This window comes from Morone saxatilis, unplaced genomic scaffold, assembly GCF_004916995.1.
Source record: "Morone saxatilis isolate NCDOM2014 unplaced genomic scaffold, NCSU_SB_2.0 Contig12, whole genome shotgun sequence".
Lineage (NCBI taxonomy): Eukaryota > Metazoa > Chordata > Actinopteri > Moronidae > Morone > Morone saxatilis.
Genome location: NW_023339674.1, coordinates 10,874,936 through 10,900,126, shown reverse-complemented (window position 1 = coordinate 10,900,126; position 25,191 = coordinate 10,874,936). Strand labels below are relative to the sequence as shown.

The window sequence follows — 25,191 nt, the reverse complement described above, 5'->3', positions numbered from 1 at the left end:
ATCGGGCTAGCCACTATAATTTACAGAATCTATAGGTTAAAGGAGCCCTGCATGTCAAGAGCAGAGGGTATGGAGGCAGAGGGGAGTATAACATTTGTAATTTAGTTTTAGGGGAGTCTGACTCAGGATCCAGATGCTGGAATGAGGGAGTGTTTGTATGTGAAAAGGTATGTGTGTAACTGTAAAACCAGTGTATATTTCTATACACTTTAAAAAGGCCTGTTTTAAGTTCCTTACATATAAACCATAGAGGCCAACTCTTGAAAGGAACTTTTTTCATAAAAAGTCATGAATCCCAAGGCATTTCCCTGTATATAGATGTTTTCCCATTTTTTTGGGATTTATACATCGTACTTTTATTAGTTTTCTTTTATTAGGACAGTGTACAGTAGATCTGTATAGATAAAGTTCACCAGGACACCCACTTCTTTTAATTTTTTGCTTTTCTTTTGGGCAGGAGGGCATTTTTCCTTTAGGGCATCAATGGCGTACATGTGTCATGCCTAACATATTCTGGTATTCTGATCAAAGGCAGTAGTGTACAACTTAACTTGCAAATTAATTGCAATGACCTCCACCAGGTTAGGTCATTCCACCATTTGTTTTCAATTAAACAAAACAGAATCAACTAATAAGGAAACTCAGCATACCAAAGGTAAAAGATCCTGCTCCACAAGTGTAACAGTTCCTTCCACAGTGTAATATTCACCATTAGAAAGAGACGTGACATGAAGCGATATAGGTCATAGATTTAAAACAAACAATATACTGTTCTAGCAATGGTGACTTGTATTAAACCTCGTCATGGATAATGATTATTCTTTATCCATGAACAGGTGGGTTTTTTTGGATTTTCGGATAGAACAGGAAATGTGTTCAAACACACCACATGATGACAAAGAGCCCCCCACTGTATGGTTTCCCCTGCTTCGTGATCTCAATAGTGTACACAAGTCACCATCTGCTACACTATAAACATCCTGTATACACTTGCTCTCCATAAGAGGCCTGAAAAATATGTATATATTTTTTAACAAGCAGATATCTCCCCTTTCCTCCTGCATGTAGCATGTGATTTATTTCAGTAGATCATATTTACTCATAGTCATGACTGCTTTGCTTGGGGGAATAGAAATATGAAATATGTTTTTGATCTCCACAGGAAAGTTAGATATTTACCCCTTGGAGGAAATACAAACATAAACAACTGATTGCATTTTTTTAATAAATAGTGCCAAGTTAGAAATATTATATACAACCTCTGAATATAAGACTGGACTGTATTAATTTTTGAATGCTGGACACCAGAAATTGATTCTATTACTGAAATGTATATAAAGTACACAACGGTGTTAGATTCACAGCATTAGAACTGTAATGCTTTGCTTTGTTTACATTCGTCTTCAAATCCCAGGAGCTCATTGCATTCCCACGAGCGTTCAAGCTTGCCATATAATTAGCAAACAAAAGTAACTAAGCACCTCTTGGTGGATGGATGATCCACGCTGAGACCTATTACAGCCACCAGGTGTTTACACTTGTCTTCGAGGAAACTATTTTGACTTTCCCAACATAAGGTAGAGTTTCTCTCAGGGGCAAAACCATAACAAATGGACAGAAAGACAGGCATCCACAAGTCTTCCTGCTCTTGCACATTGCCGCTGGTATTTCCAGTTCATGTGGTGTGGGCCACATCATGTGAGGCCTCTTTACCCAGATTGCTGCTATGATTTTATTGCAGTCTTGATTAGGCACATGTGACTAACTGCAAACCCCTGTTGGCAACGGCTGAGCCGTTGGCAGAAAGCAGAGGTCTTCCACAGCTCTGAATTGTAACGAGATTCAGCCTCGCGGGTTCACGAGGCGAGAGCCGTTTGCCGAGAATTTGATTCTTCTGGCCGTGTGGAACAAAGTTGGCCCAACTCACTTCATTTCACACATTAACTGTTGTGTTTGCGTAGAAGAGAGACATTTTCATTCTGCAGGCGGTCTCCACTACCTCACAGAAGAAAAATGCTAACCCTGCTTCACTTCCCACTGAAAAACTGGCCAAGTTGACTTGGTGAGAGAGGGAAAATATTGGGGTCTTATAAATGCAAAAATTCAGAGGGGGGAAATGGAAATATGACCAGTTTCCTGACATGAAAAGCAGAGCACATCAAGACTCAATCATGACATTCTCAAGAATAGGTTGGACCTCGTTCCCTTTCCTCTCTTGGACTGTTTTTCCAGGGGATGGGGGGAGAGAAATGGAAAGAGACATGGTTATGATTTGTATTTTAATGGATGCCAACACAAATTGGGTAGCTATTTTTTTTCCTTCCTTGTTAAAGGGGCTGCTGCATAGAAAGACCCGTTATACATTTACCACATCAAAGGACCATTCACATTTCTATCATATACACTTCAGAGTGGCGGACCCTGAGAAAAGAGGGAGAATGAAACTAAAACAACCTTTTAAAACAAATAAAATAGGGGTGGTGCATTTTCAGGAATCAAAGTGAGTAGAGGGGCTGCAATGCTACAGAGCTCTTGTGTGGTCCCAGCTTCTCTCTCTCTCTCTCCTCTGGCTCTTCCTCCTTCTCTCACATTTTCTCTTCCCTTTTTTTGTGGCTCTAAGCCTATGAGCTGGCGTTGGCCCTTCCTTACTACACACCCAGTGGGGCTTTAAAAAGGCAGGGCCGGAGGTCTTAGCAGCCACACACACTCTCTGCTCGTGCCTCTGTCTCGGTGTGCTGCTCTGAAAGCCGGCTGTGTCAACCTCTCCAGGCTCCAGGTCGCTCGGATTAGAGATGCAGACGCCACATTGCAGGGCCCCCAATCTCCTGCTCATCCTTCTCGGCCCCATACTGCTGGCTATGGGCCGGGCCGCTATGGACAGCCAAGGTGAGGAGACGACAGAGTTATTATTGCTGCCTGCGGTTGGGATATTAGTAGCACTTTGTGGGCAGACAAATGGACGCGCAGGGCGACTCAAGCAGGTAACCTCAACCTGGGGAAGGGTGAGTGTGTGAGGACAGACTGTGTTTGAGAACTTGATTCATGAGCACAAACTCAGGTGTGTAGGTGTAATGGAGAGTCTGTGTTAGTGTAAGTGCACAAAAGCGTGTGTGAGTATATTTCTTGCCTGTGTCCACCTGTTTATGTAAAATGTGGGATGCACTGTTTGTCTTTCCGTTGTTTTTGCCGTGTGGCCGGAGGAATGTTCCTTTTTGACTCCCTTCACTGTGAGCCTCCCTGTGGGCATGAATGGACAAAAACCAAAGTGTCTTCTTGGCTGTTTTTGTCATTTTGACACGTCTTGAGAAACCTCCTCTCTTGTCTAACCCAAGGCCAAATATAATTCAAAGTGTCAGACAATGGGGGATGCATGAGTGTGCAGGCACCTACAGACACACTTGAATTCTCTTGAAGCTTCTCTGTGCCAGAGCTTTACTATTCCACACAACACCACCCGCCCACACACACTAAGCAGTCAATATCCCACACATACCTGATTCTTTACCTGCAAAATCTCTGACATCCACAATCCATACACCCACACTCCAATCTCATTCTCAATCTGTGTGTGTTACAGTAGCAGCGCTGTACGAACTTGAAAAGGAACCAGCTTATTGGGATGCACAGGCCAGGGCAACCCTGGATGCTGCGCTGAAACTCCGCCCTCGGGACCACCAGGCCAAGAACATCATCCTGTTCCTCGGTGACGGTAGGTCATTCTATCATTATGGAATAGTATACATTCAATACAGACTTGGTTGTGGCTGAATTTGTGGTTGATGGAGAACCTACAGCTTTCAGCCTCAATGACAAACACAGCCTAATGTGCAATGCAAGACAATGCTCAAGTGTGTAGCTGTGCTCAGAATGGACTGAGGGAAAGTTGCTTGAGCAGCGGACTGTGTGTGAGTGGTAGTGTTGGCACGTGTCTAGATTTGTAGGGGATGATGAGCCAGTGCTCATAATACTGCTTTGGCCAGCTTTAGTCATTTGTTCAAATGCATAAAATTGATTATGAGGGCATGAAAAGCACACACTTGGAGTTGTGCGAGTAATGACTCAAAGTAGAAAGGCAGAAGTGGTGTGACAGTAATTGCTTAGACAGGAGGAGTTTACATCTCATCTCTTACCAACAGACAACAATGGTTTCATCATGAAGGTGACTTTTCTCCAACCCTAAGTAGTTTTAGTTTTACTGATAAATATTTGATGTTAATAATGGGTCAAATGAGTAAAGTGAAAGGAGTTAGCTGCCATGAGCGAGCCCTTTCACATTATTCTTTTTCATTTGACAAAGGTACCTTTACTTTACTCTACAGAGCAATTTCGTGTCTTCCAGTTCATTATCAAGTCAGCAAGAAGCCTGTGAAAATAGTGGAACATTTAGCAGCTAAAGAGCCAGATATTTCCCTCAGGAGTTGGTGGAGACCAAAACAGAGTTAGAGTGAGGGTGAAAGCTGAACTTACATTCCTCAGGTGGCAAGAAACACAACTCCAAAAGAACGCTAAGGTCACTAGGCACTTACTGTCACAAACTGCTCCTAATTTATTGTATGCCAACTTATTGAACTTTGAATTGTATTTTTAGGAGCTCAGGAGGTTGAATGACAATTATAGACGTGGAGTTTTCTTGGAAGTAAACAAAAGTTATGCTTATATTCCATGTTTAACCAATGCATAAGTGTATCCCTAAAATCTAACAAATGTGTTGAGTGCATTTTCTCCCTCACAAAACATTTGCAAGACATATTAACATACTTTTGATTGTGCATTGTTTGCATCCATGTTTTCTTGCTAGCAGTCTTTCTCTTTACAACCTTTATTAGCACATTGCTTTGTTTGTTGGCACCATCTGTGTGCATGATTCAAATAAAACGAAGACCTACTTGTATAACCATTGATCCATAATGTTAGTAGTGGTCAAATACTTTGCAGGGGCTTTGACTGTGAGGTGGCGATCCCTATCAGTGCAGGGTGTGGCTGTCACCTTGAAGATTCACTCCTACTACATGTCTCTTCCAGTTGGGGAAAGGTCCCATCTGGATCTGATTTGATCGGCAAATTTTTCACATTAATTGTCATTGTGTGGTATATTTACAGCTGTTGATGCATGACAGTGTTTTTTGTAAAGGGAGCTGTTTCAAGGCGCAGAGATTTAAGAGTGTTTTCGTTGTTAACTACTAATATATCTGCTTTCAATCAGACCTACTGAGTCACATTTCTGGGTGGTCGGGGCTGAGTTTTCTTTGTGCATCTCTCCAGTAATGCCCTGCCCAGAGCATGTTCTCACTTTTATGGCTGTGATGTTGAAGGGAGAGTTGAATGCATCACAGTGGCATGGGTTTTGTCGTACGTAAGTATGGTTTTCAGTCAGGGTTGAAATCCAATAGTGGACCACAGGAAGCGATAAAACAGGTTCCTTAATTTATTTAGAAAAAGTGATCAAAAGGCATATACTGTATGCTTTTTGTAATATATGCCAATGGGGGACATCGCAGTATCTTTATGTATGTTTATATGTTATATGTTGTACTAATAGTGTTTTGAATACTTGCCTGGAGAAGTCAGTATTGGTCTGTGCGATGATTTTGTCTGAAAATGTGGTTCTCCTAGAAAACCGCTGCCTTAAATACCCTGTATTTGTGGATTCAGTTGATGTTAATGGCCTTGACGTCCTTTGACTTTGTTTGCTTAGAGAATTACTGAATAAATTTCTTTCCCTCTCATCTGACAGTAATAGTCTGAGCTTTAAAAACAAACACATTTTAATATTTCTGGGAAGGATTTTTGAAATGTGCACAAACTGGACAGAGAACAGTATCCTGGGCTTTTTGGGGTCAGAACAGCAAAACCTTCATATAATGTGAATACATAGGCTACATAATATAGATTTCTAAATTATCGATTCCTTAATATGTTATTCAATGTGTCAGAAGACTGAAATAGTGAAGCAAAAACATTATTGATGGACCCTATCAGTGAACCTTCACCTGTCAATAATTGTCTTCCAGGAATGGGTGTGTCCACAGTGTCAGCAGCTCGAATCCTGCGAGGTCAAATGGAGGGCGAATCAGGGGAGGAGACAATGCTGGCCATGGATACTTTCCCATATGTGGCCTTGTCAAAGGTGATAACACAACACTGTTGACCTGTAATTCATCAGTCATTAGCCTATGTAGACTACAATGCAATTTCTAATCTGAAAGAACCAGTAGGGTTCCTTCATATAAGCATTTATACAGCATATATCTGTGTTTTATGAATTATTTCCATTTTTATGGCAACACAGTAATTTTGCACTTTTCACATATATTTTTCCAAATACTTGAAGAAACAGGTCGTAGAAAGTTTTTTTATTATGTATCGGCACTCTGTGACGTCTGAATTGCTTTGCCTGTACACACACACACACACTATCAACATTGATATCAAAGGATGAGCGCTGTTGTTAGATGTTGTGTGAAAGAAAGTGTGAGAGAGAGGACCACCACATGCTAATATACTTGCGTGTGTGTGTGTGTCTGTGTGTGTGTGTGTGTCTGTGTGTGTGTGTCTGAGGGTGAAATATGGAGAAAAAAGGAGAAACAAAAAGAGAGAAACAGCAAGAGAAAGAGAAATAGAGACAGAAATGCTCAGCAGATGAAGTATATAGAAGGGTGGCTTAGTGTGTGTGTTACATGCTTTGTTCCCTCTACATGTTGTATCTTGCCTCATACCATCCCACTCTGAGTACTCAAACCACTGTGTGAAAAGATTTTCAAGGGATTTAGCTAAAATCAGCAATTTAACTAAAAATGCTGACATTGTGGTAGAAATGGTGGGAATTTAATTTAAAGTAAGATTCAGCTTCATGACTAAGTATAATTCCTCAATTTCAGTAATTCAAGTGTGAGTGTTCAGTGCCTCTGTGTTTTAGAATTTCTACAAATATATGTTTATGCCCTGTTTGGTCTTTAATGGTGCTTGTGTTTCTGCTCCACAGACCTACAGTGTGGATAAACAGGTAGCAGACAGTGCTAGCACAGCTACAGCCTACCACTGTGGGGTGAAGGCCAACGCTAAGACAGTAGGGCTCAGCGCTAATGCAGTGGCCTATGAGTGTAACACCACCTTTGGCAATGAGGTCTACTCAGTACTACGGCGTGCTAAAGCACAAGGTAAGGTCACTGAATGGCTTGTCTAAGTATTGGGTGTGATGTGTAATAGAAAGGTCAGCTCGTTTAAATTACATTCTTATTCTAAGTAATGCAATTACCACATATATGTGAAAATAAAATAGGCTATGAGGAATAAAACAATCATCTGATAAGTTCTCTACTACTTGAGTGGCACCAGTTGTAGTTAAATGTTCGTTATACCTATAATTAAGTTGTAGTTACCTAGATAGCTATTGCAATGTGTTTAGAATGTGTTTGTGTTGACATTTCCTCATGAAGCGATAAAGTTTTAATCATACAAAGTTTCCTGGAGGAAGTATTTTCTTGATAAAGTTAGAGCCAAAAAAGCAAGGTTGTCCAAATGAAAGTTAATTGGCAGTTTTAATTCTGATTTGGGTGTGCTTCTGCCTTGTCCAGGTAAATCAGTTGGCATAGTGACCACCACCCGTGTCCAGCATGCCTCCCCAGCCGCTGCTTATGCTCACTCTGTCAGTCGCAGTTGGTACAGTGACGCAGATCTTCCGTCTAGCGCCCGCAGGCAGGGATGTGTCGACATTGCAACCCAGCTGGTCACTAACGTTGACATTGATGTATGTAAGAACTTTTCTGTTTGGCACATTCCTTTTTAATTAATTGGATCAAGTTCAGTTAAACTCTCTACTGCAAGTGTGCAACTCTTATATGGCTCCTCCAACAAGTAGTAGTATTGTGCTTATCTACAATAGTAGTATGTCCTTTGATCATTGATTTGTTTTAAAATGGATAAGGAGCAGTTTGGAAACAGTTTTATGAGAATATGACTCATTTTATTTGAGTTCACCATGACTTTAATCGGCCTATATGGTTGATATGATGCTACAAAACAGCCATGGAATAAGGTGAGACAAGGTGCAGAGAAGAAAAACAAGAACAACAGCACAGAACATTAGTGTTTATATAAGGGATATTTAAAGAAGGCAGATTTAGTCCAGTTTAAAGCCCCCCTCCACTGAAAAATATGTTTTTATTCTTGTTCCTACAGTTGGATATTTGAGCTTCACTGTGCTGGATTATGTGCATACATACTTTTCACACTAGAAGGATTTTTTTCGCATTTATCTGCTGAAAGTGGAAAGTGTCTCTGTGCTCATAGACAATCAGAGTTTAAGAGGCAGGTTTTACGAGCATAATTTGTGGTCCAGTATGCAATTTATACAAGTGGGATGTGGAAACATACATTTAGAATGGACTTTACAGTGAGATATAAGATATATAATATATATATAAGATATTTTGTGTCTGGAAAGTTTCAGAAAAATAACAAAAGCAGATTATATATATATGTCTTAATAGGAGATCTTGAACTATATCCATCTCTAAGTGCATCAATTTTCATCTTTCTCAATCAACTCTATGGCATTCAGAGGATATTGTTTTAATAGGTAGCATCCCACTGATATCAAAGACATGGAAATGTAACATTGTTTAAAAAGGAAGATATCTACTTTTTTATGTTTATGCTGGCGGTACATTCATGTGCAGTGGGGACATTTTATCTTCCATTATTTAAAGATGAGGTGATAAACAACAGTTGTTTCGAACAGAAGAAGCTAAAAAATGGACTTTAAAAAAATACATAGATGCATCTAATCTACTCACATAATTTGCATTTTTCTTCTTTAAAATTCTTTTAAAAGACCACATACATATACATACTCTTCCAGTCATTTTCATTTTCTATCTTGATCCTCAGGACTCATAGAGCCTTACTGGTTTTAAATCTAGCCTTATAATTGAAGAATTATTTACACATTAGCTGTGAGGTAAATGAAGTCAAGTAGCTGGTAGATGAGAAAAAATCACAGCAGTTTTATGACAGAGCTCTATTGTTAGGGCAGTATAATTCTTCAGTATAAAGACTATTTTAGGATACTACTGTAAATGTAATGATTCTGTCCGGTGTCCTTTTTAGGTGATTCTGGGGGGAGGGAGGATGTACATGACACCAAAAGGAACCCCAGACCCTGAGTACCCTACCTCCAACTCCCGCAAGGGGGACCGAAAAGACAAGAGGAACCTCATTGATGTGTGGCTGAAGGCTAAACCAGTAGGATTATTTTACATTACTGTTGGATATTTCTATGTATTTTAATATATTAGTCACAGCTTCAAATGTCCTGTGGTCTGTTTTTCAGAACAAGAAGTCACACTACATTTGGCACAGGAAGGAGTTTGACGAGATAAATGTTAAAACTACTGACCGGCTCATGGGTGGGTATAGATGTGTTAACGATGATAGATAATCAGGTTGAACAGATAAGCAGACACTCATGAGCGTACTGCAGTATATAAAACACACAATGATACCATACACACGGTACACAAGACTGATAGACAGGCAGAAAAAAAAACAATACATAATGCATGCGCAACACATACATTATGTACTCACTCAGACACATGCACTATATTTGAACCCCTTGTGTCTACATTACTCAGGTGTTGACAGATACACTTCTAACTTATGAAATCCTTTCAGTGGAAACAAGAGGATTCCAGTAAGGTCAGTTTTCATCTTTTACAGCCATCAAAGCAGTCATAACAGTACACTATAAATTTAGTTAGTTGCAGTTATCAACCCGGCCTATGGTCATAAAAATGAAAGGGTGTGTTCTTTGCTGCGATGTGTATGACAGTAATACAAATGCAATATAACTCTTATCATCTTGTACAGATCTGTATCTTTCATGTGTGTTACAAATGTGTACCTTTCCCACGTTTGAAATAAGAAGTCACAGGAAAACAGAATAGGCTTCTCCAAATGTCTCCAATTAGGTTTTATTCTAAGAATTATCATCTGAGGATGTTTTTGATCAATCGGATGGGTTGTCTGAACATGAAATGTTTAAGCAGTATTGACTTTTTAGCTGCGACCAGCAGCTCTATAACTTGCTCTGTTGGTTGGTCGGTTCACAAAAAAATCCCTACCCTTTTGCAGTTACAGTTTTCACCGTAAGAGGCTGATATTTGGCATGAAGGTCAAGTGTGTACGTGTGTTTTAGTTTGTGCCAATTGCCTATCGCAAAAAGGTTGTGTATGTGTGCATGTGTGTGTGAATGCATGAACGAGTCATTTCAGAATGAAATTTCTCCTTGAACAAGACTTAGACACAGCGGATCAAGCGAAAGGAACAGAAAACGTTCCTGTAGGGTAATTGTATCAGACACTAATAATAACAATCTGATCAATCATTTGCAAAAACAAACACGTGGATGTATTTTAGCGGTACCTGTAAGGGGATTACGTTGTAGCCCAGTTTGTGGCTGCAGGCTCAATACCCAATACTAGACCAAATTCAAAAATTGTTGTCCCCTATTAGTTACTTTGACACAAAAACAGGATAAATTGAGATCTAAATGAAAAAATACTGAAGTTACCCTTTAACTCATCATTACCACCTATCAGTACCAAAGTCCTTTTTTTTTATTCTACATCAAAATATTGTTTCCTTCTTTTCTATGGTTCCAGGTCTGTTTGAGCCAAAGGACATGAGATTTGAGGTCTTCAGGAACAGCACACGTGACCCCTCCATTGTGGAAATGACAGAGAAGGCCATACAAATCCTCAGCAAGAATCCCAAAGGATACTTCCTTTTTGTGGAAGATGAGTACTATATGAACAGCATTGAGTGATTTAAAATGTCACGATGGTCAGTGTAAAACAGGGTGCTCTCAATCTTTGAAAAATGTTGTCTTTAAGATTTATCCTACAACACCTAACACATATTTTAGAAAAATAATAATAATAATAATAATCAAATAGGACTTTTTCTTTTAGCCACTGCTAGTTTTGAGCCAGGTCTGATTTCCTCTTTTTGTGCTGTTCTGTTACGAGGAAGAATTGATCATGGCCACCATGACGGCATTGCCAAACTGGCACTGACAGAAGCTGTGATGTTCGACCGAGCCATTCATCGTGCTGCGCAGCTGACCAGAGAATCTGATACTCTCACCGTGGTCACTGCTGACCACTCCCACGTCTTCACCTTTGGTGGCAACACACCCCGAGGGAATCCCATCTTTGGTACGGTCCAAAGCATAAACATCCAAATGTATTATTATTATTAACCTAATGCAAACCACACATGAAAATTAGTAAGACTAGCCTAGAATGACTGATTTTTGGACATTTATATATGAAGGTAATTGCATATTTTTTAAGAGTGTGGTTATGTAACGTACATGTTAAAAGCTTCCATATTTTTTGTCTCATGAAAGTATGTCTGAGTCCGTTTTGCCTCTATGTGAAAAGGTACTGTGACCAGCATATTATAACTCACCTCCTCCACCATTATTTGTCATTCAGGTCTGGCACCAAAGAAAGCTGATGACAAAATGCCTTTCACCAGCATCCTATACGCCAATGGTCCTGGCTATGTCCACATAAATGGAACCAGAGGGAACATCACAATGGTGGATTACTGTAAGCACAAACTAATGTGTTTCAGATGCTGCACTCGTCTGTGCTGATGTGTGTACAGACAGCGTGAACTGATGTGGTTACAGCTGACTCATGCCTGTGTTTTTCTCTGGAAAGCAAAGATGAAATATGATGTTTATGGCATTCACTGCTGTCTTATGTTCTGGTCTCTGTAGGCCTCACTGTGTACATGTAACAGTACTTAAAAAAAGCTATTTGCATTTCTTTGTGGAACACTGGACAGCAATGATCCAGTTCTTCCTCCTCTGGTTTTGCACCATTCACTTTAGTCATTACATGATTGTGTATACTTGGAGGTGGAAATACTTCTATCCAGGGATGAATTGCCTTTTAAAACCCCCAATTTTGTCTTTTTGAATGGCCTGACGTCACTTAAACTTTTTGGAACCTGTAGTTGTGTCTCAAAAGTGCACACTCTTCTGGTACCTTAAGTAAGCATGCAATTACAAGTGAGGGATTCATTTCTAAAACTTTCTACGGGAAATGTGATACACCGCAGAAGTCAGCGTCTATATTCCGTTAAAGACTATGAGACCAAAACACTATTTTTTTAGAGAAGGAGGTATGAGTAGCCAAATAGAATAAAGCTTTCCAACAGATTTTTGTAACAATCAATCCACAATACTGCAAGCATACTCTTTTTGAGACTCAAGTTGTTTTACAGCAGTAACCTCAAGAATACTTGTTTTCTAGCATTGTATGTTTGCTTTTGGGAGGGGAAAAAAATCTGTAATCTGTCAGCACACTTCACTTTAGAAAAGTCAGGCAGTAAATGCTGTAATTTTATCAAAAGGATTTAAATTACCTTCTCGGTTTGGAAAATGTTGTAATTATGTTTAATTAGGTAAATTACAGAAGATTTACAGCACACCATTTTATGGGCAAACAGCCATACAAACATCTATGAGGCGCATGTAATCTTAAAGCTATCCAGAGATTCTCTCTGGTGTGGGTGGCATTTGAACTGACAAACAAAGGGGTTCCAGTGCAATAAAGGCACTTATTGTTAAGGTGGTAAATGCAGGGTATACAGTGATATTATTAATGTTTCAGTGACTGTGTCACAGTCACAGTGAAGAATAAAATGAATCTGAATTGACATTATGGTTAACTTATGTTTACTGTGTGTTTTGTTACACTCTACTTATTTCTGTCCAGACGATGAGGAGTACATGCAGCAAGCTGCCGTCCCATTGGATGCTGAGACGCATGGTGGGGAGGATGTGGCCATCTACGCCAAAGGCCCAATGGCTCACCTGTTCCATGGGGTGAAAGAGCAGAACTACGTGGCTCACGTGATGGCCTATGCTGCCTGCTTAGAGCCCTATACGAACTGCCCTCCTCACCCCCACACCCACACCTCGAGCGGGAGTGTGAACGCACCCCAGAGCCTCCTGTTATGCCTGCTTGGACTCCTCTTTTTGCTCAGATGACCCCAAAACATGCACACATCAACACACACATACTTACACAAATACATTGTATGCATGCAGAATTACAGACACTTAATGCACTAAACACACATAAAGTACGTGCACACACATTCACTGTATGCACACAGGCTGGCAAGTGAGAATGCAGGGATAAACATATATAGTACTGTATGTATTAAAGGTCTAGTGTGTAGGGTTTAGTGGCATCTAGCAAGTTAGAGATACTCTGGTGGCAAGGAAACAGGAAAAATGTGACCACCCCTATCTAGAGCCAGTATTTGGTTTGTCCCGTCTGGGCTACTGTAGAAACATGACAGTTCAACATGGAGGACTCCATGGAGGTTGACCCATGGTGTCTGTATATATAAACAACTCATTCTAAGGTAACAAAAACATAACGCTTCTTACATTCATGTGATTATGCACTAATGAAAACATACCTATAAATATTATATATTACACTTCTGCCAAAAGAGCCTCCTAAATGTTACACACTGAACCTTTAACAGAAATATACTCACATACATCCTGATCACACAGTATACCTACACATGAGCTTGTAACCTAGAATTCATAAAAGATGCAGGCTTAAACATGCATGTAGTAGCTCTTATTCAAATACAAATTAACAAACAGGCAGACATTACAGGCTAGAACACATGTAAATATCAACTTTCATTTACACACAAGCTTTTATTTAAAAAACACTCACACACACATGCAACTATTGCCATTTTTAAGATCATGAACATTTATTTCATAAGAACTATTTCAAATCTGTACCTGCAACATGACTACTACCTTGCACTAACTAGTTATTTCATTAGTTAGTTACATTTTTGTCCTCTTCTTATTTTCCAAAGTTAAATGCAAACTCTGCTAGCACTCTGCACACTCAGTTATCAAACATTTGCAAGGAGCAGTAATTTACTGGTTAAACATTCATCTGAGGCTTTAGCAAGAGTAACTTGAAACAAGCATGCAGGCTGAGGGTTTCAGCTAGGACACACAGCTGTTGATGTACATGATCATCACTGTCCAGATGGAATAAATGACTATATCACAGTAACAGTAACTATGAGCCATCGTGCCATGCCAAGCTACGATACCCACAGACCTTACAAGAAATCATAAAGATGCTGTACTTCTTTCAGGAGTAGAAGATATGTAGCTTTTAAGTTTTTTATTTAGATTGTATCTTGACCTCATTGATTCCAAATAGTACATCTGTTTTTCTGTCAGATTGTCTGTCACTTGATATGTAATCAATTTGGATTGTACATGAATGTATTTTTTAAGCAAATATTGTCAATGTATTTTTATACTTTGTTTTTGCAAATGTTACTTAAATAAGAATGAAAAAGTGACAATGAGTCTATTCTCCAGTTAATTTGATAACAATTCTCTTATTTTACAGGCCCTTCAGTTTCATAAATATTTCCTAAAAGGCAACTGGGACATTTTCTGGAAAGGGTTTGCAGATTTTTACAGAAATAAATATTTAAGAAAAAACAGAGGGATTGGGTTTGTTAGGTCTAATGAAAGCATTAAAAGAAAAGAAAAAGGCTAGACCATAATCAATGCAACAATCAGTGCAAACATTTGACACACAAGAATCGTCCCATTTTAAAATCCAAATACTTTGGAAACCCTGGAAATACAACAAAACAAAATGTAGGTACATCATGCAAAAAGAAAGTCAGGGCATCAACATAACATACAATGTCACATTGGAACAACATTTAAGAAAACCATTCCACTTATAGTAAATTCCATGCCATGGACCTTTTGGATAAAGTGAAATTAATTTTGTTGTATCTTCGCAACATAACCTGTTAGACCCGACGGACCCGGTACAGGGTCCGGCGAGCGCTACAATGTTTTACTGCCTGTAAAAAGTTAATAAAACGCTGTGGTGTTTTTTTTCTTCAAATGTTTCCAAAAGACGAGGCTTCAACTCTACCAAAACAGCAGTCCAAGTGTATTTTTCTCAAACACAGTTTGTTTGGCAATAATGTAAAGTTTCAACAATTAACTAAACACAACATAACATTACTAATGTGAGTATACTGAAGGCAGTCAAAAATGAAACGCCAGTCCAGGCTACAGACATACTATACGCTCGCTCGACTCCAGTCATGTTAGGTGTCAAATTAAACTAGATAAGCTCATCATACTTAGGTAATAAATAACAGAACACTGATCACCTGGTATATACTTATGTTCCCTTTGAACGGTCCCTAGATGTCCCCATGCACACCAAGGAACATGGCATATGAACGCTTCATACATTCGTGGAAGTAATTCATTCATTTACTTTAGGCGTTTTTTTCTGAAAATATGGCTAGGGTTTAACAGGATAATCTGTGAAATGCTATATTGCTGGGTCGTCATATACTTCAGTTATGTTGTTGTGGGTGAATGTAATCTTATTTTTATTTGTCCAATGGCTGCCAGTTCTGTCTCTTAGAGGTCTTGCTTCTTGCACAAAATCCTCTGCTGTAAGACATCCAAATGCTGATACTGACAGAAAAGCTGTGTGACCTTGTGAAGGTCTGTCTGAACCACGAGGCCAGTCGGTGTAAAGTGCTGAGGGTTTTTAACCATACTGCTGACAAAACATCACACAGATGTACAGCCAGGCCCACCTGTACACACACAGACTCACATGTTATCAATTAATTCTGCCACAAATTCAAATAAATGGTTGCTCAGATATAAAACTGTTTTAACAAAGTGTAGGCTGAATTATGGCCTGCTTAAATATGAGCTGTAAACATTTGTAAAACAGTAATATAATACATGGAAAGCACCATAAAATATTGTAATCTATTTATGGTGGCTATAGGACAATAATAATTAAAGCTGCTCCTGGTTAACATTCAACAAATAGGGTTTTATATCCCAGCTGGGTTTGCACTTCAGCAGATCTGGAGCTAATAAACACTAAAATAAAAACAGATAATGGATTGATAAGATCACAGTTAAGATTAATGATTAATAACCCTCTTGCACATTTTTTAGCGTCCTTTTAGATGTATTGGCACTGTCAAACAAATACACTTCAAAATAAAGAATGTATAATTTCCAGCCAAGTGTACTGGAAACAAAACAAACATGGTTGAACTTTTTTTGAGCAAAGCAATTTAAGATAATATTGGTTTGAAGCGATGTCGAGATTTTTGTGGCTGTAATGCACAAAATGCTTTTGTGGCTGTAATGCACAAAGGGACTTCATCCGTGTGATGAAACATGAGTTGGGATGAACTATTTGGCCAGATGTTAAGCTAACAGCAGCTCTTTTGAGAAATCTTTTCAAAATGTTTCTCCATTTAAATTGGAAGTCCATGCAACATCTTCCACAGTATCTGTCTAGACCAGAAGTGACATTCTTTCTTTGTAATTTGCTGTCCATACTGCCTCAACACCTGTCACCTGCCATATCAGCCACACATTTTGGATACCTACAAAGAAATATGGAGAAATTATTTAAGATGCCAACTTTGTTCTTGTGTGTGTGTGTGTGTGTGTGTGTGTGTGCGTTGTATATAACTCCTGACTCACGTTGACAGGCTCCTCCATGTGCACTTTGCTCCTTACCTGCAGCTATAAAGGGACCTTAGTGTGTGCATTAGCACTCAGTTACTCCGTTGTTTTCTTTTTAATTCACATATAGTCAACGCCATGGCCAACAAACATCAACACATTTTTATTGGATTATTAATTTTGATTTCAGTGAAGTGGACTTTGTCTGTTCCAGGTAAGGATCTGTAAACACATTGCTGCAGAAACTAAGAATACTTATACTTTCTGACCTCACATTGGACTTATACAACTGGATTTCAATGACAACACAATAGACATGCCATACTTACAGTACACAACCATCAATCGATTAATTTACTTTTCTACCTTTTTTATTCTGCTGATGCTGCAGAAAAAAAAACTTGACCAATATTCACTTTTATAAGCACATCAATGTTTTAAAGTTGCGTGGCCTTTATGACTTTGCTCATTTTATTTCTTATAAGTAATATAAGACATTGTGTTTATATACCTGTGATTTCAAGCCGTACAAAATATTTACGATGTTAAAACACATTTAATAAGCTATTTCTAGTTGTGGATAACACTATCATATTGTTTTTCTGCCTATAGAGGAAGAGCTCCATGCCAGCTACTGGAACAACAAAGGGAGACAGGCTCTTCACACTGCCCTGAATGTTCAGCCTAATCTTCACAAAGCCAAGAACATCATCCTCTTCCTGGGGGATGGTGAGTCTGAAAAAGGAGCTTTCCCACAGTTCAGTTCAGTTTCTTTGATTTGTGGAGCATTTTCGCCTTTTTGTACAGTTGGTTTGTTCAGGTGAGAAGGAGCCAGTAGAGCTGAATGTGAGTCTCATCATCATTGTGGTGTTACTTCACAAAGAGGGAGAATACAAAGCAAACCCAGTGTACTATGTGACCCCAAAATGTGTCGGTTTATGGGTAGAATGAAATGAATGCTGACATCTGATCACCAGCAGTTACTACAGCTCGATAAGCCAAGTGTAACAAAGTGAACTGAGGTTAAACCACATTCTACATTGCATGTGTAGCTTTTTCCTTGTCTTGATCTGATCTGAACACCAAAAAAGGTAAACTACTGCAAAGAGTTCAAATAAGGCCATGATGCATAGCTGAAGGTTTAGAAACTGGTCTCTTATCGAACACCCCTTAATTCTAACATATCTAAAATGGTAGGATGACTGATCACCAGATCTCAAATAAACAACTTTGTTCCTTTTAAAAGCTGCATGTGAATGTAAACGCAACAATTACAAACACAACTGAGCAACATTTTTCACTATATTTAATGCAGATAGAGTAATCACTTCTGTTGACTTCCTTCTGTTTACTCCATGAGCCAAGATCAGTATTTGGCAACTCCAGTTGAATATTTCTGAATGTATAGATGAATTATGGATTTATGGTTGCCATTGCCTCCACCCCAACCCACACACATGCTGATAGCAGCACATTTCAGATTGTATCAGCGTCTGGGATTGATCAGTAACATTTAATCACTTCATAAATTACGTTGCAAAATTGTTTTCATTGTTAATTACACAGTTGCAATACCTTTCTGAGGAGGAATAACATGATTAGCCTTACACTTTAGCAGCTGACTAATTTAATGACGAAGTCTTTTGCAGATTTATGTTAAAATACAGTATATTTGATTAGAAGACATATTTAATCTGATGGTCAATAAGATGACTTCTCCACCATTTGTGATTGTAAATAACTTCATGTCTTTCACCGCTCTTTAAACTCTCACATCAGCTGAGCCTTATGAGGTTCACAGCGCACAATGGCAGCCCTGTGCCTGCCTGGACAATGTTATCTAACGGTGTGTTTCCACCTGTTTGCAGGTATGGGGGTACCAACAGTGACTGCTACGCGGATCCTCAAAGGCCAGTTGGCAGGAAAATCTGGGGAGGAGACCAGTCTGGTTATGGATACCTTCCCACACCTGGCCCTGTCTAAGGTCAGCCCACTCTGACCAACACATTCAGACTGCTACATAGAAATGTGTATTTAAAATTTTGGAATGAAAACACCAGACATTTGGGAAATACTGAATTCTGAATGATCCATCCCAATGTGAGTACCAGCCCAGTCCTAATGAGTACAAGCTTTTACCCTCAGGCAGACAATATAGATTACCCAAGTGGCAACTCAGTCAATTTAAAAACTTGTTTGTGCTTTCTTTTATTAACATCTAAAACAGTAAGGACATAGTATGAGCAATGGAGGCCATAGTACCCAAAGGGACTTTTTATAGAATGTGTGTGTAGGTTGTGTAATATATTATTTTAAAGTCATCACTTACATTTATGTAATACCAGGATGTGGCTGACTGTGTCATGTCTACAAAAACAATCCCTAAGAGGACAAAAAAGTATAGGTTATCATATTTTATAGTATTTGTAGTACTTTAAATGTTAAATTAACTTTCACGTTATCTGTTATGTAAGTACCCTTGCCAATTATTATTTTATGGTGAGGACACAGTGTCATAGACATGAATTGCTCATGTTGCTTATATATATATATATATATATATATTTAATAAATGTCATTTTCCAACTGAATATACTTGAGGTTTGATCGGCTGTCATTATAATCATCCCATGTCAGACTCATTTTTTAAATTCAGGTTAGAGTAATTGAGTAAGTGAATAAGTTCATCCCTGCGGCAAAAATTCAGACAAAGTATTGTAACCTGCTATCCCATTCCATTAAAATTACTTTTATTACACAGACAAACATAGCCAACCACTAAATTGATCTTCATGTTCATAAATTAAAGAGTGCATTTCTCATATGAGTTGAGGTTACTAACATACCCACCAACTATACAATCTTATTCTTCTATAACTCTAAGTGTAAGTCCCTGTGCATAAGAACACCTGCCTGAGATGATAAATGTTCATGTTAATGTGTGTGATTATATTTGCCCCCCGCAGACGTACAATGTGGACCAGCAGATGCCAGACAGTGCTGGCACAGCCACAGCTTACTTATGTGGTGTCAAAGCCAACTATGGTACTCTGGGTGTCACCGCCGCCACCCCAAGGTACAACTGTAGCGCTACCTATGGGAATGAGGTTACATCAGTTCTGCACCGTGCCAAGAAAGCAGGTAGGTTCATGTTCACACAGCTTTAAATTTGGGCTTGTATCAGAGTTGATGTGTTATTCATTAAGGACATTTTCTCAGACTGATCAGTATTACTACACTCTTTGATTTGGTTTGAAACACATTTAAATTTTGTTTTTCTCCAATGTCTCATAAGTTTATATATCCATGTCATAAGTAGAGTCTAAAAAATATATCCACTTTATGACCAGTTGCTCTGTGTGTTTTAGGAAAATCAGTGGGAATTGTCACTACAACCAGAGTTCAGCATGCCTCTCCTGGTGCAACCTACGCTCACTCTGCCAACCGAGGCTGGTATTCTGACTCTGAGCTTACCACTGAGGCAGTCGAAAATGGCTGCCGTGACATTGCATACCAGCTGGTTCACAACACTGAGATAAATGTAAGCCATAATGCATTATAGGAAAACAATAAAGCACCCAAGTCTATTTTTTTTTATTTACTACTTCTTGGTCTTCTACAACCTGGATGACAGAGAATAGACATAGACATATTGTGATGTAATGAACCATGTCTCTTGATCCAGGTCATTCTGGGTGGAGGTCGTCAATACATGTTTCCCAAAACCATGCAAGACCCAGAGTATTCAAATAACACAGGAGATCGCAATGATGGACAAAATCTTGTTTTGGAGTGGATTAAGAACAAAAAGGTAAATGTTAAATTGTGCTGATCATGTTTGAGTGTGAATCAATGTAATTTTCCCTCTGGCTGCAATTTTATATTTTTAACAAATGTATTTAAAAGTAATTTCTTTGTTTTTATTCATTACCTACAGAATGTTCAGTATGTTTGGAACAAAGCTGATTTTGATGCTGTCAATCCTGCAAACACAGACTTCCTGATGGGTAAGAAGAACTATTCAATTCATCAGTTACTTTACATGTGAAAACAAGGACAACAGGACCTCACATACATAGTCTCCATAAACATACAGTACTACATTCTCACTAACTATACCATTGTCACCAGACTATACTGTAGTTATTTGTCAAATTAATTGATGTATAAATGACCTAAACTGTCCTTGGGCAAATAGGGTGAATCAAACAGGGATATCTTCTCTGATACAGTCTTTTAATTAATGATGCAGCAATTAGAGTGCTATCATATATTTTTTGGGGGGGATGAGGAGTTTGTTTAGCACAAATCATGGCACGAGCACTGCCAGCTCTATTCAAAGGGCATGTACACATTTTAAAAATGGGCCTGTTTTTTAAACTTCTCCCTGCATTTAGGTCTCTTTGAGCCCAAAGACTGCCGCTACGAGTTGGACCGCGATTCATCCATGGACCCCTCCCTTACAGAGATGATGGAGAAAGCAATTAAGATTCTCAGCAAGAACCCAAAGGGATATTTCCTCTTTGTGGAAGATAAGTGTCATTGTGTTCTATAGGTAAACAACCACGTAATCTATGTTAAACTTCTTAAATTAAAGGTGGGCGATTCTAACAACACCTTTTTAACAACACCTTTTTTATAAATTCAGCAAATATCTCCTCACTGTCCACCAACTTTCCACTGTGTGTGCTGAAAAAAAATCTGGTGGTTGTACACAGCACTGGCTGTTATTACAGCCATTCCAGCCAGGATTTGTGCGTCAGATATGGACAAATTTCTTGCCCACAGACATTCAGCTTACTTTCTAGTTCTCCATGATATGCTGTTGTTGTGATGTTAGCTATAATAGCAGAATCAAACCCACCTTTAACTGAAACATTTTTAGTTTTGTTAAGTTTTTGTCCAAATCATGATGACAAAGATTTACTTTACAGTACTTATGTCAAGTACTTTCTTTTGAACTTTAAGCGGGAGAATTGACCATGGTCACCATGGAGGGAAGGCCAAAAGAGCTCTCTATGAGGCTGTTGAGTTTGACCGGGCGATCGGGCGAGCAGCTGAACTTACCAGTGAGCTGGATACTCTGTCTGTGGTCACTGCTGACCACTCCCACGTCTTTGCCTTTGGAGGATACTCTGCTAGAGGAAACTCTGTTTTAGGTAAAAATGCACTCTTATGCAATAAATTTGCTGAGGGAGGTTTTATAATACTCAGAATATCAACTGATGTTCCAGTTTGAACAAACCTGTAGATATCAATTTGTCCTGTGATTTACAGGGGTATCTCGCTCAATAGCTGATGACAAGAAGCACTTCACCACTGCTGTGTATGGAAATGGACCAGGATACCAAATTGTCAATGGAACTCGCCCAGATATGAATGAGACAATTTCATGTAAGTTTACATTGATAATCAGATGACGAAGTAATATAGTAGCTCCATCTTGTGGTGTAACAGGATATCTACTGCAGAGGCACAAAGAAGAACTGACCGTTCAATGTCATGTGAACCAGACTTTAAGCAAGACGATGAACCCCCACCTGCTCACTCATATTAATAAAGCTCCATGCAATTAACAATTCATTGACAATGTAACACCTTTACAATTTGTATCCTCTATTGTTTGCAATGAGTGGGCCTGTGTAGTATTTTGCCCAACAGCTTTGCAAATATTATGTATTAAATGTTTCAAAAACATTTTGAGGTATTAAGGGGATCACAGCAGATGTCATTTATTTTTTTCCCAATTAAATATTAAATAAAAACAGAATACCTCTTTATTACCAACATGATGAGCGTTCTCATATTAAGCAAATCATAACATATAATATCTAATACTCTGAAATTATTTAACTATCATAAACATTAAGAAGTGATCAGATAACCTGACCAATCAGCGAGTTTGAACATGTAATAATGTACAGTGAAGACTAATGCTGTGAGTGATCATTTAATGTAATAATATAATAGATCTGCAATGAATACTACTGTTATGAAACTTTTTTTGTTGATACTGTGTTAAAGATTTGAATTAGTTTTTAGTTTTTGGTTTAGCTCTATTGGATTTCATCATATAGTCAGGTATCTGTCTTATCTTAACAAACTCTCTGAATGTACAAACTGTTAGTTAGCAATTTGTCTATGTACCAGAAAACCCATTTAACTAATATAATGCTCCTTTGTCCCATTCTTCCTCAGCGGATAACGATTACCGTCAGCAGGCTCCTGTCCTTCTGGATTCAGAGACCCACGGCATAGAGGATGTAGCTATATTTGCCAAAGGTCCCATGTCACACCTTTTCCACGGGGTCCAGGAGCAGAGCTACATTGCCCACGTCATGTCTTATGCTGCCTGCCTGGAGCCCTATGAGGACTGCACACTGCCAGAGCCCGACCATGCTGGATCCATCCATCCCAGCCTGCTACTCCTCCTGATGGGCCTCCTTCTTCTCTCCCTCTGCTCTGTCTGAGATGACAGCCTTTGGAGAATTTGCCTTGACTTGGGAATAACTGCGTTATCTGACATTTTGGTCGAAAAAGAAATCATTTTTCACACTTTCTGTGTGGAATTGGAGAGCTGTAGTCGCACAACTTTGAGATCGCTGCAATTTTGAGTAATTTCTTCTTGTCAAGAGAACCTTGTTGTGAAAAGCATTAGTGTTAATATTACACAGAGCTATGGCCTTTAACACAAAATTGAGTATATTTATGTAAAAATATTGTTGAGTTCTTTTTTAAATATTTTGAATAAAGCTGGCATGATATATATAAAAAAAGCTAATTGCCTAACACTCTTTTTTTCAAGCTTTCATGGGCTCTATCACTTTATGCATAAGAAGACTGTACTTTAGGCACAGATGTAAGTTTGGTACCAATAGTCCAACAGTGAATACCTCTCAGCCAAACAAATTTTTTTATTTATTTTTCTTCATCTTTTTCAAGCCTCTCGTAACCTTTTTACTCACTCACATTCCCACTTTATTTTCATTTTTTCATGTAAGAGCTTAGTGAGCACATCCTTGTCCTACATCCCAGTCCCTCTCATCCCAATAACCCTACTTGAAAGTTTATTCAGGCCTCTTTACACATAACCAAAATGCTTGTTGTGAAACGGTAGTACTACACATTTGATTTTCTGTCACCCTCTGTTGCTATTATGCTAATTGCATGTTTCAGTCAGTATCTTGTTACCGAAAAATTTTATACAAAATATGCAATGAAAACACAAGACACAAAATGTATTGTGGGAAAACAAGTTTTACTTTTCTTACTAAAACTATTTAAATTAAAATAAACATAGCAACGCCCAGCAGATACAGTATTTCATTGCAGGATCCACGTTTCAAAAACTTAATTTAATGCAAAAAGCATGGATCTCTTAAAACCTACCACTGTTGTGCTCTAAAACAAGAGCATGATTTATAACTAAATTAGGCCATATCTTAAATCAAGTTTTTGAAAATGGTGCATTAAACCCATTGTAGTAAAGTCAGACAATGATTGTTAATAGCGGAATCATTCTGTAACAGAAAGGTAAAGAGCTGATCCACAGCTCTGATATTGAACATGGACCCCCGCTTTCCATTGAGGTCTCACCTGATTGGGTGCCATGAAAGCATCCACCAGTCACAGACAGCTATGGGCGGGACTTCCGCCTGCTGCCAGCATTGTGTGTTTGGAGGGAAATTCAATCAAAATAGTCGTGCAGCTGCTCGAAACCTAGGAATACGTGGATAAACAATACACATCTTCAAGTATTTAAGGGACTAAACTAAGGTTAACGCACATTGACTGTTGGCTGTATATAAAACTTAATTACTGCGCAGCTTTCTGCAGCTTTAATCTCGCTGTTAGCTTAGCTAGCTGGACTCCATTAAAAGCTCTCCATAGCTTTGATGCTTGGATTTGGGCTATGGGCTAATTCAGAAAGATGCTGAGGGATACTTTGTGAACGGATAACGTTGATCATGGATCATGGAAAGACGACGAGGCTCGAAGGTCAGCTTTGTAAAGCTGTGAACGACGGAGAACCCAGGTGATGCTCAGCCCCCTGTCTCTGTGCTTTGTCCGGACATGCCTCTTCAGATCAGATGCGACAGACTTACATTTGTGTGTATGTAGCTATCGTTAGCCACCTTGTACGATCTAAAGTTATGCCAGTAACTAAATATATAGTATAATATAATATAATAGTAGTTTTGTTCCAGTCCTTTCTTAATTGTAATCACTTCCTTTTGGACTTGTTTGTTGCCTCTGTACCACAGAGCTTTACATCAAATGTGTGATGATCATTTAGCACTGTTTGAGAAAACAGCCATCAGCGTTAGGGCTCTGTTTGTGACCACTGTTTCGCTTTAATAGTGCAGTTTGTGTAAAATATATCACCTCACCATGATCTTGCAGTTTTCTTTACTCTTTGCCGTACAAGTGTTGACTAAAAATACAGATTTATCATCTACAAAGTAACTTACAGATAGACAAGGGGACTCTGCATACAGTACAGTAAGTGAGTAAGTAAGTCAAACTTTATTTGTGTAGCACCTTTTTGACACAGAGATCCAAAGTGCTTTCCAAAC

At 38.8% G+C, this 25,191-nt stretch overlaps 3 protein-coding genes across 3 annotated transcripts in view; all 3 read left to right on the top strand.

Annotated features, from left to right (window-relative positions):
- Positions 1 to 2,792: 2,792 nt before the first annotated feature.
- alpi.1 (alkaline phosphatase, intestinal, tandem duplicate 1) lies at positions 2,793 to 13,069 on the top strand. The gene is made up of 11 exons (XM_035653764.1): positions 2,793 to 2,886; positions 3,584 to 3,709; positions 6,012 to 6,127; positions 6,983 to 7,157; positions 7,575 to 7,747; positions 9,109 to 9,243; positions 9,332 to 9,407; positions 10,665 to 10,799; positions 11,028 to 11,219; positions 11,502 to 11,618; positions 12,795 to 13,069. Exons 1-11 carry the CDS (start codon positions 2,793 to 2,795, stop codon positions 13,067 to 13,069), a joined length of 1,614 nt encoding a protein of 537 aa, XP_035509657.1.
- A 3,612-nt stretch (positions 13,070 to 16,681) lies between these two features.
- Positions 16,682 to 23,359, top strand: alpi.2 (alkaline phosphatase, intestinal, tandem duplicate 2). Its single transcript, XM_035652620.1, has 11 exons — positions 16,682 to 16,829; positions 17,228 to 17,344; positions 18,484 to 18,599; positions 19,582 to 19,756; positions 19,984 to 20,156; positions 20,301 to 20,426; positions 20,553 to 20,622; positions 21,013 to 21,147; positions 21,583 to 21,774; positions 21,893 to 22,009; positions 22,814 to 23,359. The coding sequence occupies exons 1-11, from the start codon at positions 16,754 to 16,756 to the stop codon at positions 23,083 to 23,085; spliced, it is 1,569 nt and encodes a 522-aa protein (XP_035508513.1). The 5' UTR covers positions 16,682 to 16,753; the 3' UTR covers positions 23,086 to 23,359.
- A 134-nt stretch (positions 23,360 to 23,493) lies between these two features.
- Positions 23,494 to 25,191, top strand: part of ankle1 (ankyrin repeat and LEM domain containing 1) — a 9,379-nt gene continuing 7,681 nt past the window's right edge. Inside the window, exon 1 of the mRNA XM_035652619.1 lies at positions 23,494 to 24,650. Within this exon, the coding sequence (XP_035508512.1) occupies positions 24,583 to 24,650 (68 nt within the window). The 5' untranslated portion in view covers positions 23,494 to 24,582. The remainder of the gene's footprint in view (positions 24,651 to 25,191) is intronic.

What these genes read in the sequence shown, in the direction of transcription:
- alpi.1 (XM_035653764.1), top strand. Translation starts at nt 2,793, where the DNA reads ATGCAGACGCCACATTGCAGGGCCCCCAATCTCCTGCTCATCCTTCTC. An exon ending in CATATGTGGCCTTGTCAAAG is followed by an intron (nt 6,128 to 6,982) that starts GTGATAACACAA and finishes TCTGCTCCACAG; the next exon opens with ACCTACAGTGTGGATAAACA. An exon ending in AACTACTGACCGGCTCATGG is followed by an intron (nt 9,408 to 10,664) that starts GTGGGTATAGAT and finishes CTATGGTTCCAG; the next exon opens with GTCTGTTTGAGCCAAAGGAC.
- alpi.2 (XM_035652620.1), top strand. Translation starts at nt 16,754, where the DNA reads ATGGCCAACAAACATCAACACATTTTTATTGGATTATTAATTTTGATT. An exon ending in CACACCTGGCCCTGTCTAAG is followed by an intron (nt 18,600 to 19,581) that starts GTCAGCCCACTC and finishes TGCCCCCCGCAG; the next exon opens with ACGTACAATGTGGACCAGCA. An exon ending in AAACACAGACTTCCTGATGG is followed by an intron (nt 20,623 to 21,012) that starts GTAAGAAGAACT and finishes CCCTGCATTTAG; the next exon opens with GTCTCTTTGAGCCCAAAGAC.